This window comes from Sciurus carolinensis, chromosome 18 (genome assembly GCF_902686445.1).
Source record: "Sciurus carolinensis chromosome 18, mSciCar1.2, whole genome shotgun sequence".
NCBI classification, from domain to species: domain Eukaryota; kingdom Metazoa; phylum Chordata; class Mammalia; order Rodentia; family Sciuridae; genus Sciurus; species Sciurus carolinensis.
Window position 1 is genome coordinate 20029978 of NC_062230.1, and position 17644 is coordinate 20047621.

At 50.0% G+C, this 17644-nt stretch overlaps 1 protein-coding gene across 13 annotated transcripts in view; it reads right to left on the bottom strand.

Annotated features, from left to right (window-relative positions):
* Tlcd3b (TLC domain containing 3B) overlaps positions 1-17644 on the bottom strand; it is a 26972-nt gene continuing 9328 nt past the window's right edge. For 5 of the 13 annotated variants that reach the window (XM_047532811.1, XM_047532813.1, XM_047532812.1 and 2 more), the window contains 8 exons: positions 16049-16161; positions 13191-13350; positions 12548-12624; positions 9345-9475; positions 4719-4802; positions 1752-1986; positions 1286-1381; positions 1-1084 (listed from right to left, as the gene is read on the bottom strand). In XM_047532811.1, the coding sequence (XP_047388767.1) occupies positions 797-1084; positions 1286-1381; positions 1752-1986; positions 4719-4802; positions 9345-9475; positions 12548-12624; positions 13191-13233 (954 nt within the window). In that variant the 5' untranslated portion in view covers positions 13234-13350; positions 16049-16161 and the 3' untranslated portion in view covers positions 1-796. Of the gene's footprint in view, positions 1085-1285; positions 1382-1751; positions 1987-4718; positions 4803-5717; positions 6237-9344; positions 9476-9920; positions 9982-10132; positions 10497-12547; positions 12625-13190; positions 13351-16048; positions 16162-16307; positions 16326-17644 lie in introns of those variants that run through there. The other 8 variants (XM_047532820.1, XM_047532818.1, XM_047532814.1 and 5 more) reach the window with 7 other exon arrangements.

Here is a 17644-nt window from a genome sequence, read left to right on the forward strand (position 1 = left end):
TCACGCAGACGCAGATCGTCTTTATTAGCGGTCTGTAAAGCACCTCCCAGGGTCCCCCGACCCCAGATTGGAGGAAGCCTTGAGAGGTCTGTAGCACCAGGGACATGCCAGGGCCCGAGGGCAAGATGTGCAGCCTGATGGGAAGGGGCTGGGCGCCCTTCACCTGCCCCCGGGGTTGCTCAGCACTGGGAAGGCGGGGGGTGGGGGTAGCAGCCACCTCCCTCCCCCCACCCCAACAAATTAGTTTGAATTTGGGCGAATAAATAAAATAAATAAAATTCCTTAGGCTGGCCTCCTGGAGAGGAGCTGTGAGGAGGCGCCCAACCCCTCGAGGCCCACGGGTGAGTTAGGGGGTCCTCTCTCTCCCAGGTGACCAGGAGCAGAGAGGGGTTTGCAGCAGAGGGGCTGGGATGTCCTTGGCAGCAGGGCCACCCCCATGTCCTTTGACTCCTGGTCCCCTTGAGTCCCTGTCATCTCCCCACAGTCCCTCCAGCCCTCAGCAGGTGGGGAGTAGGCTCCCCTCCTTTCCATGGCTGTTCCAGCACAGGGGCATGTGGAAGGGGCTCACCGCCCTGCTCAGCACTGTAGGAGAAGGGGTCCCCTCTCTCCCTGCCTTCCAGTCACCTGGTCCTGTCCTCAGCCCCTGAGGGAAGACGCCCCTCCTCCTTCTGAGTCCAGCTGTCAGTCCTGGGCTGTCAAGGCAAGGGGCCCCTGGCTCCCAACCTCCACCCGCCAGCCCCAGAGCCTTGTCCCCACCGGGTGGGGTGCAGGTGGGGAGCGTCCCCAGGCCCCACCCTCAATCCTGGGTCTGACAGGGAGAGGGTGGTGGGGAGCCTCGGGGCCGGAAGAGGCGGCAGGCCCCCCGGCAGATGAGGAAGAACCAGTAGAGCTGGGGGGCGAGGAGCAGCGCGGCGCCCAGGTTGACATGGGCCGGGATGGCCAGGGGCACGGCCAGCAAGGGCAGACCAGCGTGCCGCCCGTAGGCCCAGTACAGGTAGGGGAAGAGCAGCACCCGGCAGCACAGGAAGCTGAGCAGCATGAGGGCCCCGTTCACCTTGTGCAGCAGCGTGTGCTGCTGCTTGTACTGTGGACAGAGCACAGGGGACAGGGTGGGAGTGGAGGCCCCAGAGCCACCCCACCCCCTGCTGCCTCCCCTCTAGCCCACCTGCATCTGCCCCCATGCCTGACACTGTGCCTGGCCTTAAAGAGTTCCAGAAGGTCCCTGAACATGCCTGCCCTGCCCGTGCCCTATGATCAGCTCTTGCGCCCTCAGGTACCCTCTTACCTGGATGAGGATCTTGCCAAGGCAGACGAAGGGGGTGCTGACTTCTGCCATCAGCATGCAGCCTAGAAAGAAGTCTCCCTTCCCCTGTCGCCACACCTGAGAGGAGAGGCAGGAGAGTGAGGGGCAGTTCTGCCCTTCCTCTCTCCCCTGTCACTTTTGGAGCCACTTAATGCTGAGAGTCTGAACACATTGCCTCTGGTATCCCTCCTGGAATCCCGCAGGTAAGATGGCGCCTTCCACCACAGGGGAGGAGACTGAGGCTCCACAAAGTGCCACAGCTGGGCACAGTCCAGCCAGGCCAGCTGATTCTAGAACTTTGTGCCTCCTGTGACCACGGCTGGGCTGGTGCTAGCAAACGTCCCTCCACTGTCCTGCTGCTAGGGCTCCCAGGCTCCTGCAGCTGGTGTGATGTGAGGGACAAGCCCTCCGCACCCGACCCAGCCCACCGGGCTCTGGGAGGACTCACCACAGAGATGGGGAAGCACACCAGCACCATGACAGCGTGATGGAGCACCATGAGGAACTCCTTGTGCAAGTAGCCACGCACCACCGCCCAGGTGCTGCCCGGGGCTCTGGGTCCCCCGTCATCCCCTCCATGCCCTTTGACCTGGTGCTTGTGCCAGTGGCAGAGGAACATGGCGTAGATGTCGTAGATGAAGTAGGGCACTGCGAATTGCGTGTAGGCAGAGGAGAGCCAGTGTCTGTTGGGCAAAGAGAAGGAGGAGTCAGGCGGAAAGGGAATGGACAGCTCCCGGTGCCACCAGAGCCCAGTGCTCCATCCGAGTCAGATCTCAAGGGATGCTCACGACCCTGAGATGGAAGTGAAATCTCAGATGAGACGGAAGTGAGTTACAGATGATGGAACCGAAGGGCGGAGGGTGAGAAACTTGCCCAATGTCACACAGTCACACAGCTGCTAAATGTTGGGGCTGCGATTCAAACCAGACAGGCCTTGGAAACCACCGTGCTGTGCTTGTGTGCTGTCCCTCCCTACCTCCCTCTTTCTCTTTCTCTCCCATATAGTTGGGGAAAAAGGAAAGGAGATCAGAAAACACCTATAGATCAAAGGGCAGAGAACTGAGATTAGGATAAAGCATGCAAGAAGGAGAGATCTGTTGTTGAAGACCAATTGTTTGCTTAGTGCATCTCTACATTGAGTAAACTTATTTACTCCTCACAAAGACTCTACAAAAAGCCAGTCATGGTGGCACACAGTTGTAATCCCAGCAATTCAGGAGGCTGAGGCAGGAGGACTGCAAGTTTGAGGCCAGCCTCATCAAGTTTGCAAGGCCCTAAGCAACTTAGCAAGACCCTGTCTCAAAATAAATAAATAAGGGCTGGGGATGTGGCTCAGTGGTTAAGCATCCCTGGGTTCAATCCCCAGTACCAAAAAAAACAAAACAAAACAAAAAACCCTCCAAAAAAGTAGGCATGGTTTTCATCCCCATTGTACAGATGAGGAAACTGAGTCTTGGAGAGACTAAGCCAAGGAATAACCATGGGAAGCTCTCACTCTCACTCAGCCCTACTGGCAAGATAGATGGAAGATGCTGCATGTCCTGCCTGAAGGTGGCCGGTTCACTTGCTTTTTCAGGTCCCGCCAAGCATTAAGAAGAAAACGCTGAGCAAAAGGTGCGGAGGACAGAGAAAGTTCTACACGCGGAGAGTAAACAAAAATGAGAAGTACATGAATATGCAACACTGCATTTTTCTTCTTGAGTCAGCACAGTGGCACTTCCTGCAGTCCTGAGACAGGTCTAAGGCAAGAGTGGGAGGTCCAAAAGGCCAGCCCAGGGGAGCCTGTCCAGCTAGCCAGGGGACAAAAGCAAAGTCAGTTAGAGGCACTTCATAGAGAAGGAGCTAGGGCCACATGTGAGGAGCTGCTGGGGGCAGGAGCAGAGGACCCGGGTGGAGGTCAGCTGGGGACAGGGTGTGGGGCATGTGGGAAGCAGAAGGAGTGCCCTGGGGGGCTGGTCTGAAGGGGCCAGGCAGCCCACTGTCGCAGGGATGATTTCAGGGAGAGGAGAACTTGAGGCCAATGGTGCAGTGGTTCTGGGTGTGAGAGAGGAGAGGCAGCTGGTTAGAAGCAAAGGGCAATAGCACAGGGACCAGGTGGGAAAGGACCAAACTGGCCTGGGAGAAGTTATAGTTATAGCAGGAAACAGCCCAGTGAGTTGGCCCAGTCGACATGATGGGGATGGACCAGATGGGACCCTAGAGAAGGGGAGGAGGATGCAGAGGGGCCCCAGGCCCTGGGCTGCCATGTGGAGTGTTAAGTCCCATCCCCACCCTCTCAGCAATTAGGTGCTCAGAAGTAGGAACAGCTGTTGCCCCTGGATTAACCCCGATCCTCCCTACCCACCTGAGGATTAAAGGGGGAAGGAGGGACAAGAGCAGACCTGGAGGTGGGGGAGGAAATGCAAGAGCGAAAGGTGACCTCTGGGTAAGAAGGCATGAGGAAGGAATTCCTGGAAGCCCAGGCTTATCTTGGACCCAGTGGCTGGAAAGGGTGTGGAGAAGGTGAGAAGAAGCCAAGTCACTGGGCAGGGTCTGAAGAAAGAGTTAAGCCAAGGACTGTTCTAGGCGTTCGCCACCCAACTAGGTTCCTTCTCACAGAGGAGAGAACTCACCTATCAGAAAAGAGGCAAAAGGAGAACAGGGGGCACCTCTAGATCAGGATCATCCAGACGATGTCTCCTGGGGCTCCAGGGACACCAGACAAGGAGAGCAGAACCAGAAGCTAAAAGTGAGGGGCAGGTGTCTTGGGCAGGCAACTTGCAGCAGCCTGTGGTCAGCCAGGACAGGCCGGTCAGCACCATGGACAGGGCCCACCTCCTGCTCCTCCTCCTCCTCCTGCCCCACCTCTCCGGCCTGGGCCTTTCTGGCAAGCACCAGGCACTGCAGCAGCTGTCAGTGCCAAATTTTGGCCTGTTTGCCCTCCCTCCCTCCTTCCCCTACACCCTGACCCTCAGTGGCCTTGTTGGTGTCATCTCTCTTCTTCTCCCTCCAGTGAGCAGGGAGCTGGGGCAGGACACCTGAATTCTGGGAGGAGTTGAGGGGTGAGCCCAGCATAAGGAGGAGAGCACCCCAGTTGGGTGCTGGTTGGAAGAAGGGTCCGAGGGGTGTAAGTGTAGGTGGAGACTGGAGGAAATGACATTCAGAGCCCACTACAATACAAGAAGCCAGGAAGCCGACCAGGAATCACTTTGAGGATTCTCTTTGATCCCCATGCCCGCTCCCCCGGTTCTGACCTTTGAGGACAACATGGGATAAATTTATCCCTGGTGTTGAGTTGCAACTGTGGCAGGGAACTTGCTCAGGCCCAAGTGAAGAGCTTGGGGACCATGGGCAGTTCCCCGGAAGATCTGGGGTATTCTGGGGTCACACACATAATAGACGAGGGACTTGGGCAGAGGTAGCGTGTGGCACTTACTGGTCATCGATGATGTGCTTGCAGGAGGTGGAGACGATGTAGCCAGCTGTGGAGGCCATGATGGCTTGGACAGACGATACAAGCCTAGGGGGACAGAGGGAGGAGTGGCAGAGGGGAGGAGACACCTGCCTTGATGGCTCCTCTTTACTAGTCTTTATTTGCTTTGGGTTTGGTCGACTCTCAGGACCAGGAGGCTTACCTCCCAAGGCCCTGAGTGCCCAGACTCACCCATCCTACCACCGCCACCTCCAGGGTTCGGATTTGCTTGGCCACTGTCCCTCAGTTTGCCCCATTCCTCATGGCCTCCTTCCTTCCCTTGGTTTGTGAATACTTAGTGGCCTTCCTCTCAGGACACCGGGAGGTCATCCTGAGTTGAGACAGTGCTGGGAATGTGTGGCTGAGAGCGAAGCCTCTGCTTGGGAGGGGACACCCAGGAGGGGAAGAGGGGCCTGTGCTGTGTCTGCACCACTCGGCTGCCTGGTCATCATGCCACCCATCACTCTGACCCCTGTCCCCACAGTGACCCCAAACTCCCCCTGGACACTTTCCCACTCTCTCCTTGAGCGCCACTGAGCTCCCCTCGCCAGTGCTGGCCCTTATTCCAGGTTGTAGAGTTCCACCATTCACTCTCTGCCTCGTCCCCAAACACTCATCCTGATTCACACATGGCGCTCTACCCCTTGGTTCCCTGACATCTTATAGGAATGTTTTAGTCACATGCTGGCCCTGTTTTGGAGGGTGGGAGGGTGACTGGGGGAAGGAAAGAAAAGCAGTCTGAACACTAGTAGACCAGATGGCTGGGTTTGGTGAGGTCTCCCGGGAAGGTGAGTAAGGCCCCCAGGAGGGAAGGAGGCTTGGAGGAAAAGCCCACTGACCACCACTGCAGGGGCTCCCCATCCTCATGGGGGGCCACGGGTCCAGGGAAGTGACAGGGTCCCTTCTGTCCCCACAAAGCCTGAGAAAGAGGGAGACTGAGCTCAGGGAAGGGAAGCCGTTTACCTGGCTGAGACAATGACCGCGTCGGCCTCCTCCCAGCGCAGCTGGGGCAGCCGCTGGAGCGTGTTCTTGGAGAGGAGGAAGAGTCCGGGGAACACCACCCCCCCAGCCACCATTGGGGTCAGCATGGTGGCTCAGGACTCAGGCAGGGAGACAAGCGGGTCAAGAAGGGGCAGAGAGGCAGAGCTGGAGGAGTCAGAGGTGGAACAGGGATGCCGAGCCAGGGAAGGAGGGGGAGAGAGAGAGGAAGGGGCACAAAGGGGACAGGGCGGGGATGGGATGGGACAAGGGAGCTGGACCAGAGGAAGGGAGAATGGGACTTTGGATCAGACTGGGGACACAGGGACAGAGGGCTGGCAGGGCACAGCCAGGAGCCCGAGGATGAGAGCAGGGAGCAGGAGAAAGCCGGTGAGGGATGGAAAGAGGCGACAGGGGAGGACTTGGTGAGAGGACCGAGAGGGAGAGGGGACAGGAGGAGGAGGATGCAGCTGGGGGAGGGGAGGGAGAGCCGCGGCAGGTGGGGGGGTTACGTGGGGAGACTGGGAGGGCCCGAGGAGGCGGGCTGGGGGGGAGAGGTGCCAGCCCTGAAAGGAGGGAGGGGGGAGGGACAGAGCCAGAGGAGCTGCTGGGCAAGTGGTCAGCGGTCAACACTGCTCTCCCGCCACCACCGCCTCCTCTCTGTTGCCGCCACAGTCCTTGCTGCCTGGCAGGGACACTGCACATGGCATTATAGAGAGTTCGTGCCCAGCCCCCTGCCCCCTCTGTGGGGAGGGGGAGGGGGAGGGGAAGCTGCCAGCTTGGGGAGGGCGGGGGAAGGGTGGGGAATGATGGCACCGACCAGACACCAAGAAACCGGACCTGCAGCAGCGTCTCCCATGCAGCTCTGAGCCACAGCAGCGGCTGCGACAGAGATGGGGGGGAGCAGGGAAAAAGGGAGGGGGAGGCCCTTAAAGAGACAGCAGCTGCGGCACAGGGGGGCTGTTGGGGACAAGGGCCACGGAAGAGACAGCTCTTCTCGTGGGAAAGAAGGTGACCTGGGGCTCCCTGACCAGCTGGGAGGGGGCTCTGAACCCCCGTGATGGGCCTGGCCCCATTTCCCATCAGCGCTTTGAAGTGCCTGGAACTTCCTCCACTGCCAGTGCCTCCCAACAGTGGCCTGCCTGGGATCTCAGCTTAGGGGCGTCCACTCCAGCCAGAGAGGATTCCCTGGGGAAGGGAATTGGAGGAAGTGGTGCATCTCAACAGAGTCCTTCAGACCCTGAGACCCCGCTTCACCCCCATGAGGAGGAGGGAACTGAGATGCATGAGGCACCTTGCATGTACCCCCAACTCTCCTACGGAATTGCCCCATGTCCTCATCTACTAATGAAAAAGCACCAGGTGGCTCTGCTTGTCCCCTTTCTACAGGTCAGGAAATGATCCTAGGCACTAAGCGATGCTCCCAGAGTTACAAAGTTAAGAAATGGCAGGAACTCAAAGGAAACCCACCTGGAGCCCAGGAGGCTCCAGCCTCAGATTGCCTGGCCTCCCCTAGCTCCCTGGGCGTCCATCGCTTTCTTTTGCTCCTGGTTCCCCTTCCTCTGCCTTTTCACAGAACAACCCAATTTCACAGAGGAAAAGAGTCTCAGGGATTGGCTGGATTGACCCCTCTTTCAATCACTAAGAAAGTGAGGTCCAGTGACTTGGTCAACTAACCCAACTCAGAGCTGCTCCTCACTTTCCCCTGCCTCAGCCAGGAGTCCTGCCTTCTGTCCTGAACCAACTGTTCTGCAGACTTCTCCATAACATGGGACCTGCTACCCAATGTTAGTCTCCAGGCTCGCCCTGAGATATGCCGCACCAACCAGGTCTACAATTGGCCTTCCAGGGCCCAAAGCCCACTCCTCCCTTAAAGAGGCTAGGGCTGGAATTTGCAATTTTGTGCTGCCCTCTAGTGGCGTAGGAAAGACTGGGAGAAGTCTCGCCTCAGGCGGGAGTTAGAAACGGTTTTAAAGACAATTTGTAAACCTAGTTTCCTGACCTCAGGGCTTCACTTAAGAAAAAGGGGCCCGATTTCCTGACCTTTATTATATTCTGGGTACAGTGAGAAGTGATTTATGTTGATTCTTATTTAGCCTTCCTATGTGGTGGTATCCTCAGTTCATCGAAGAAGAAACTGAGGTTCAGAAGTTTAAAAAACAAAAACTTGCCAAGATAACACAGCTATGAAAATTAAGCTGGATATTGAACCAATGTTTGCTTAACTTTAAAGTCAAAGATGAGCAAAACTGCAAAAGGAACTGAGTTAGGAGGAGGACAGTAGGTCACCAAAACTACTTGACTGAGGACCACAGACCTGCTCAAGGAACTGTGGTTTTACTTTGGATAAAGTAGATCAAAGCAGATACAAGGGTCTGTGCTTTTTGTGTGTGTGATTTTTTTTTTTTTTGTCTGCCCACTTAACCTAATGAATTCTACCTTCTGAATACTTGCTCTCCTATCTATGGTTTGACATAGCTCACATTTATATTAAACTATGTCAAATGGATCATAAACTTACAGCATGAGGGCTCAATGGACCCCACAAACTTATTTATTGGTACTCAGGATTGAACCTAGGAATGCTTTGCCATTGAGCTACATCCCCGGCTTTTAATTTTTTTTTTTTTAATTTTGCAACAGAGTCTTGTTAAATTGCGTAGGCCTCACTAATTTGCTGAGGCTGGCCTTGAACTTGCAATCCTCTTGCCTCAGTCTCCCCAGCTGCTGGGATTACAGGTGTGTGTCATCACGCCAAGGCCACAAACATGTTGTTTCACCAGTGTGGTGTTGTCAGCAAAGTATAGGATTTTCTTAAATTCAAACTTATTGTCAATGATCCAAAATTGGCAGATCACAGAAAAGTTCAACTTCTAGGCTGGGGATGTAGCTCAGTGATACAGCACTTGCCTAGCATGTTTGAGGCCCTGGGTTTGATCCCTAGTAGCACAATAAAAAAAAGAAAGGAAACTCAACTTCTTTTAAGAAAGAATCAGAACAGGTAACATAATGGTTTTACTGTTTGTTTTTTGTTTTGTTCTGCAGTACAGGGGATGGAACCCAGCAGCACTGTGCCACTAAGCTACATCCCCAGCCCTTCTTATTTTATTTTGAGACAGGGTTTCAAAGTTGCCCAGACTGGCCTCAAACTTATGATCCTCCTGCCTCAGCCTTCGGAGTCACTGGGATTATGGGCATGCATTACCCACCCAGCCTCCAGAATGTCTTGCTGGAGCTGAGCACCTGCTGCCCACATTAGATGGAGTCCTCCAGCTCATGATATCCCCACAGAACCTACATCCTTGTGTTATTTGCAGGAATTTGCAGTCCCTCCTTGAGAGATGCTATTTCACATGACTCTCACCTAAACATCTCCATGAAGAAAGGAAAGGGTGTGTTATAATTATTAAACCCATTTCCAAATGAGGGATTTAAAGCTCAGAGGCTGAAGGACTTGTAAAAGATTCCACAACCAATATCTTCTGACTCCTAACCCCCTGCCCCTCCAGACCCCACATTCTCCTGCTTCCACCACTACTACTTCCTGAAATTAAGAGATCAGTTCCACCAGCCATGGCCCCAGGAAAGATACTCTCACCCTGGTCTTCTTACTTGGATGCCACCAAAACAGCCTCTTGTGTCTCCATCTCCAGATTGGTGTGTTTCTGCAGGCCCCAACGGAGGACAATGAAGCACAATGGGAAGAAGATGCAACCTAGTACAAAGAGCAGGGTCATACCTGTCTGAAGTAAAGAAGGTGAAAAGAAATGGTCATGAGGACGCCTTGACTCAGGAGCAGTCCATGAGATCCATTCAACTGCATCCATTGAAAGTCATACCCCTCATTTTGATCCTTATTGCATTTTTAACATCCTTCATCCAGGACAATTGAACATCCTGGTGGGATCTATCTATCTATCATCTATCTATCTATCTATCTATCTATCTATCTATCTATCTATCTATCTATCTATTCTGTTTCATTTTGTTTTGAACCCAGTGTTATTCATTTTTCCTGTAATCCCTGAAGCTAGCCTACACCTCCAAGTCCATCTCACACATTACAATTGCTTCTCTCCTCCACCGCAGTGATGTGCCTGCCCTTTCTCGACTCCACCTGGATCCATCCTCTGTTCTTCTGTCACCCCTCCCTCCACCGAGGAGCTCAGACTTCTCACAGGGCCTCACCTCTCAGCGACAAGGTGGGAGGACTGAGAGGGAGGTTGATGTTTCTCCTCAGCACCCAAAACTTGGAAAAAGGAAGGGAGGGGGTGTTCAAATTGTCAAAATACTTGAAATTTTAAAATAACATTAAAAAAAAAAAAGCCAAAGTGATTATTACCCCATAAAAACGAAAAAGAAAAAAGAGAAAAAAGAAAAAGGAAAACACGGATATTTACATAGATATTATTTTTGCCTGGCACAGCCTCCCCTCCCATCCGCTCCGAGGAGGAGAGGAGTGGGGAAGGCGCAGAAGGGACGCAGGTCTTCGGGGCCTGCCATCCTCCATCCCTGGAGTGGTTTTGAAGGGACCTTCTCAGGCTACAAGGAAGATGTCAAACTGCAAGGGCACGAGGCTGCTCTGCTGAGGCAGTTGGAGCGACAGGAGCATCACCCTCCCATTGGCCAACCTCTTGACACAGGTGCCCTATCATTTATTTCTGCTCTGGCGGAAGTGGGCAGGGCGTTCTAGCGCCTTGCGTAGAATTAGCCAATTAGAATTCGTTGATGGCTTGATGGACAGCTGCATTTCAGGGGGCGGAGCTGAAAGAAAAGGAGTAGGAGGAAGAGGGAGGATAAGAAGAGAAGCGCATTGCCATGTCTCATGCCCCTAATCCCAGTGGCTCGGGAGGCTGAGGCAGGAAGATCTTAAGTTCAAGGCCAGCCTCAGCAATTTAATGAGGCCCTAGGCAACTCAGTGAGACCCTGTCTCAAAATTAAAGAAACAAAAAACGGACTGGGGATGTAGCTCAGCGGTTGAGCGCCCCTGCTACAGGAAAAAAAAAAAAAAAAAAAAAAAAAAAAGGCAGTAGAAAAGTGGCCCTGCTGGCGCACTCTTGGGTGCCTCAGCGACTAGAGAGGTTGAGACCAGAGAATTGTAAGTTATAAGTTCAGCCTGGGCAATTGGGCAAGAACCTGCCTCAAAAGGAAAAAAATATAAAGGGATGTAGCTAGTGGTAGAGCACCCCTCAGTATTGCAAATAAGTAAATACAAAAATAAAAAATGCCAAGGAAATTGTGACTCTTCACTCCCTGAAGGATGGTGAGCAGAACCTCTGTGGGCCTCAGGATCTTCTTCTGTGAGATTGAGATCATAATGATGACAACTCATTACATTTCATTTACTGTGGGCCAGACTCTGATTTGAGTGCTTAAAAACATCAAATCTATTTTCACAATAACCTTGTGGGTAGGGATTATTATTATATCTACTTTATAGATGAGAAAATGGAGGTACAGGGCTGGGGTTGTGGCTTACTGGTAGAGCATTTGCCTCCCACGTTGGAAGCTGGGTTCGATCCTCAGCACCATATAAAAAATAAAGCTATGGTATCTATTTACAATTAAAAAGAAATGAAAGAAAACAGAGGTACAGAAAGGCGTGGTACCTCCCCAAGATTACAGTCAGGAAAGGGCGTGAGGTAGAATTTTTCTTTCAACCATATTTTCTCAATCTATTAGTCTCTATAGTGTTAAGCAGATATAGGAAACTATATCCTAAAGGAATTAAAAACTATGTCCTAAAGGAATTAAAGGGTTTTGTTTGTTTGTTTTGCTGCTGGGGATTGAACTCATGAAAGTTTTTTTTTTTTTTTTAAGGAGAAAAAAATACCCCTACATACTATTTAAACATCTTAATTCACATTTCCAGAGTTTACATCTGTTAACAGTTCTTGCTTCTTAACTACTTCGAGCTCCACCATAGGCCTCTGAAAATTAAGGATTAAACCAAAAGTAAGATAAAGTTATTTAAGATGAGGCCTCTGGTTGCCTAACCAGTGACCAGTATCCAGTCTCACCTTCCTTCTTTTCTTGGGAACTGAATATGTCTGTTTTAAAAACTACTTTTCCCAGCTACTCTGGTGGTTACATGCCCAGTCAATATGATGTAAACAGAAGTCATTATATATGGGGTGAGAGAAAAGTTCTTTTGTGTGTGTGTGGGGGAGTGGTTCTAGGAATTGAACCCAGGGGTGCTCTACCACTGAGCTACAGCCCCAGCCCTTTTTTTTTAAGTTTAATTAATTTTAATGAATAGTTAACATAAATTTAAGTTGTATTCCTGAGTGTTTTTGTATTTTAATATATGAAGTTGCAAAATAGTAAAATGAAGGATGAGGGATATATGAGAGTTGCTTTGCCTCAAAAATAACTCCAAATGGATTGACACAGGTTGATTTTAAAAGATTGTACTATTTTATATACACATATATATACATATATATTATATATTCTAGTACAACTAGTAAAAATCTTTTTTTTTTTTTTACTTAAAATGTGGATTTTTTGCTAGTGGTATATATAGTTAATATTTATTAATAACAAACTATTAAGGTCCCTGATATGATTGGGTTGCACATTTTTCATCATGAGCCCCAGCCCTTTTTATTTTGAGATAGGATCTTGCTAAGTTGCTGAGCCTGACCTCAAATTTGTGATCCTCCTACCTCAGCCTCTAGAGTTTCTAGGATTACAGGTATGCACCACTGTGCCCAGTGAAAGCTCCTTTTTAAAAGGACAGCACAGCTCACAAACAAAGAAATCCAGGTTGCCTTTAAAGTTCTGACAGACGAGTCCGGCTTGGTGATGCACACCTGTTTCCAGCAAGTCAAAGGCTGAGGCAGGAGGATCCGTGATCTCAAGAGTTCCAGCCAACACAGTGAGATGATGTCTAAAAGAAGAGGGAGGAAGGAAGGGGTAGGGGGAAGAAAGAGGAAAGAGAAAAGAAACAAAAAAAGAAGAAGATTTCCAGAGATACCTTTTCTTTCATGACTCAGCCCACACACACTGAAAGCCATAACACTGAGTTGGGATTTGAAACCAGGCCAACCTGTCCCCGGAGTCTGCCCTCCTCTGCGCAGGTTCATTGTGAGGATTAAATAGAGATAATGTACGTAAATGACTTCCCACAGCATTCAGTTACTATCACCGTGAGCATCCACAGCACACGAAGCACTCAAATATCTCTACCCTCTCATTCCGTTTTCCCTACCACCTTTCAAACGATGCTCCCATCTTACTGCTGAGAAAACTGAGGTTCTGGGAGCTAAGTGACTTGCCCCAGGTGGCACAGTCAAGGGCAGAACTGCAACTCAGTCTTAGTGCCACGTGACTGCTGCCTCCAAGTTGGGAGGAGAGGGGCAGGTGGAGGAAAGCGGGGGTAGAGGCAGGAAGAGGCAAGGCCAGCGCCTCTCTGGCACTGAGGGGTGGTGGTGTTGCCCTGGATGCGTGGCTTACCCCGGAACGCAGAATGAGGAAGGCTGGAGAGCTCTGGGGCCATGAGCTGGGAAAGGTCGGGTCCCCGCTTCACTGGCTTCTGAATCCTCTCCTACATTTTTCTCTTGTCACCGATATCTTCTTCTTTTAAGCCAGTCAGTCCAAGGCTGCGCAGGCTTGCCTGAGAAGTAAAGGATGAGGGGGCACACAGTGGTCTGTCTGTCTGTTTATTTTTTTCTGCACTGGGGATTGAACCCAGAGACCATCTACTTCTGAGCTTCATCTCCAACCCTTTTCTTTATTTTTAATTTTTATTTTACTTATTCATTTATTATTATTATTATTAATATTTGGTACCAAGGATTGAACCCAGTACGCTTAACCACTGAGCCACAACCCCAGTCCTTTTTATTTTTTTTGAAACAGGGCCTCACTAAGTTGCTTAGGGCCTCACTAAATTGTTGAGGCTGGCTTCAAATTTACGATCCTCCTGCATCAGCCTCCTGAGCTGCTGGATTACACCTGGGAAAAAGAGTGGTTTAGAGTAATGGCTTTCAACTTTTTCACAGTGACCCCCAGAGTTACCTTTTATTTTATGACTCAGTACACACACACTGAACTGAAAGCAAACTTTACTACTATTATGTTTTTTTAATTTTTATTTTTAGATGTTGATGGACCTTTATTTTGTTCATTTATTTATATGTGGTGCTGAGAATTGAACCCAGTGCCTCACACATACTAGGCAAGTGCTTTATCACTGAGCCACACTCCCAGCCCAAACTTTACTACTACTACTACTACTATTATTATTATTATTATTATTATTATTATTGCTGGGGATTGAAGCCAGGGCCTTGAGCATGCCCAACATGTGCTTTACCACTGAGTTGTACTTTCTACCCAGGGAACTTCCTCACAATACTGACTGACCCTTATGTGCAGTGCCCTGTGACCTTTTTGTGTGGTTCCCCCAAATGCTGGTCATGATTTCACAATCCACTAGTGGGTAACAATCCACGTAGGACAGCCTTGGATTTACAGCAGTGTTTCTCAACTTTTTTCCCCCATTACTGCTCCCCTAAGGAGCCTTTAATGTGTGTGTGTGTGTGTGTGTGTGTGTGTGTGTGAGAGAGAGAGAGAGAGAGAGAGAGAGAGAGAGAGAGAGAGAGAATTTTTTTCCCTAATTGCTGCCATCATGATTATTTTTTCTTAATTATTTTAGGTGCTGGGGATTGAGCCCAGGGCTTCACACATGCTAGGGAAGCACTCTACCACTGAGCCACATCTCTAGCCCCCATCATGAAATTTTAATAACACAGATGTATTGTACATCTGTTTATGTATATCTGTGCTTCATATATTAAAAAGAATAAGAATTTTTTGCTGCCCCCAAGAACCAATTTTTGAGGGATACTAGGGATTGAACACAGGGGCTGTTTATCGCTGAGCCACATCCCCAGTCCTTTTTATTTTTTTGAGAGAGGATCTCACTAAGTTACTTAGGGCCTTGCTAAATTGCTGAGGCTGGCCTTGAACTTGCAATCCTCCTACCTTGTCCTCCTGAGTTGCTGGGATTACAGATGTGCGCCATGGTACCTGGTCCAAGAACCAATTTGTGCCCCGTAGGGGTAGTGTTACCCCAGTTGAGAATTCAGGAGCAACAACACACTGACATACATTCTGAGCCACCCTTACGTACACTGTCCCAATAGCCAAGGAGATACTCCCATTTTTCAAATGACTAAGTCGAGACTGAGAAGTTATGTTCATTATTAAAATGACTGATCATGAGATGGGGAATCAAAAAACTTATCAAGATCCTAGCTCATCTTCTTCTCTTCTCCAAACCTGTGTTCCTTGATGTGTAAAATGATGGAATGGATCCAAAGAAGTGTTCTCTGAACCTCAGTTAATGGTTTTTTTTGTTTTTTGTCCTATTTGACCTAATAATAGCTAATAATCGTACAACATTTATAGATGCCAGGCATCAATCTAAGCCCTTCACATCTATTATCTACTATATTCCTCATTAAAACTTTAGAAACACCATTGCTACCTTCCCTATACAGATGAACTAATGGAGACACAGAGAGGCCATGGGACTTGCCCAAGGTCACACAGGTAGTAGTTAGTGGTACAGCTGGGACGAGAACCTCTTTTGTAGCCTGAATTCCTGAGTACCCATTTTTAACCTTGTACTCTGAAAAGATACTTTTTTTTTTTTTAATTTGAAACAGGGTCTTACTAAGTTACCCAGGCTGGCCTTGAATTTTTGATTTTCCTCCCTGGGCCCCCCAAGGTGCTTGGAATGACAGGGATGTGTTACTGTCACCGTGTCTGACTAAAAGGAAAATTGTTTTATCACAATAAGAAATAGAACACTTGTAAATAGACAAGTAACAAAAAAACTATGTAAAATGGAAAGACAGGCTATAACCTTCTAGCTAGAAGATGTCCCCGCCGCACATGCTGAGCTGGAAGCTGCTTTCTCTTGGTTAAAAGAAAGAAACAAAAGCTAAGCACAGATAGAAGGGTGTTAAGAGGCCCTGGCAGCAGGAGACTTTCTCCTGGAGCCCTCAGAAGTGTTGAAAGGGAGGTGGAAAGAGAAGAGCGCGTGTGTGCGCATGCGCGGGTCAAACTGGTTGTACCACCTAAAATAAACCCAACACGGCTCTGTGCACCCTTGTCTGGGTGTTCTAGAAGTGTCTGGGCACCCCTGTGAAGAAAGGGAGATGGTACTAGCCAGTCCTGCCTGGGAGTGCAGCCAGAAAGCTTTTGGCCACCACTCCATGTAAAGGGGCAATGTGGGGTGGCTCTGCCATCTCCCGCCTCCCTCCTGCTTCCCACCGGTCCTGGGAGACCCGTCACCAGCTTACCTGGGCCTAGAGTGTACTGGTTCCTGTTGCTTCAGACTGTTGGGTTCATCCTCTTTACCTGGGCACAGCGGGCCCACTGTCCTGCGGGCATGCAGCTGTGATATCATCGCAGGCTGTGAATAAGTAAACAATAAGCAGCCAGAAGTGGCCTATTCCCCACATGACACCAAGAGAAGGGTCCGATTCCCCCCACCCGTGCTCCGGGGAGAGTCTTGGCCAGGGTGCCAGGGTATTTATAATTTAGTACTTTTGTTTGTACCTGTCCCAGGTTAGGTACAGTTCCAAGCAACTGCAGTCCCATAAAAAGCACAACAGAGGAGATGGACACAGACAACTAAAGGCCCAGGCCTTTTCTTCTCCCATATCCTGGCTGTGTGATCTCGACCAAGTTGCAGAACCTCTCTGAGCCTCTGTTGTGTAGATATACAAAGTCCCATTGCCTGGGCCGATTTGAATCCTGGTTCTGCCCATTCACCAGCCAAGAGTCCTTATAAAAGTGATTCACCTTCTCTGAGTCCCTTGGGCTTCTTATCTATAAATGGGGACAATAACAGAAGAGCTACCAAGGACTGCTGAGATGATTAAATGAGATATGTATAAAGCACAGTTCCTGTGTATTCACTGTGATACTCATTAATTTTGTTTTGTTGTTGTCGTTTTGAAGTTCTAGGGATCAAACCCAGGGCCTTGCTCATTCTAGGCAAGTGCTGAGCCACTGAGCCACATTCATTCTTTATATTTTTTAAAAGATCTCTTGTTCCATGCTAGGCACTTTACAAACCCTTTCTCTAACCATCACAAGTTCTACCAGCCTCTTAAGAGGAAGTCCCCACTTCCCAGGTGAGGAAGACTGAGGCTCAGTGAGGTCAGTTGACTTGCCCAAGGTCACACAGGCACAGTATCAGAACTAGAATTCAAATAGCCAGATCGTGCTTGATTCTAAAGTGTCTTTTTTCCCAAGTGGGCCTAATTCTTTCCCATCTATAAAGTGGAAATAATGGCTGCTGTCATTCAGGTCTACAGGGAGGATTAAATAAGATAAGGTCTGCAGAGAGGCCTCTATTGATGCTGGCTCAGTTCTTTGGTCCCTCAGGGTAATTACCGAAGCACAGGCCTTTCATTTTTATAATCAGGAGGCTGGTGAGCCCTAATCTCTAGGAGACAATGCTGTCTGCTGTCTGTAGGAGGGGGCTGAAATGTTAGATCAAAATCAAATCTGCAGGTGCTCTTCCCAGCCCAGGCCCAAGCCTGCCAAGGCTTCTTTCATCTTCTGGCCTTCTCTGTGGCTCTGATCTCTCCCCCGGCCCACAATGATCCGGAGCATATAATTCTTGTCTCCCTTCCCCAGGGGCAGAACAAAACCACCTGTGATACTATCCGACATCCCCAGTTTTAAACTTCAGGGAGAGGGAGACTGATGTTTATCTAGCTATTGTGAAGTCAGTTTCTCCCTGCCTCCCACAAATGGTATGATGTGGTTTGAAGTGGGGCCTTGGCAGAGTGGGGTGCATACGTCACCCCTCCCACTGGCTTGCCACGCAACACAGGCCTGGTGCACTGTCCACCTTCCTGCATAATGTATGAGCCAATAGTAGG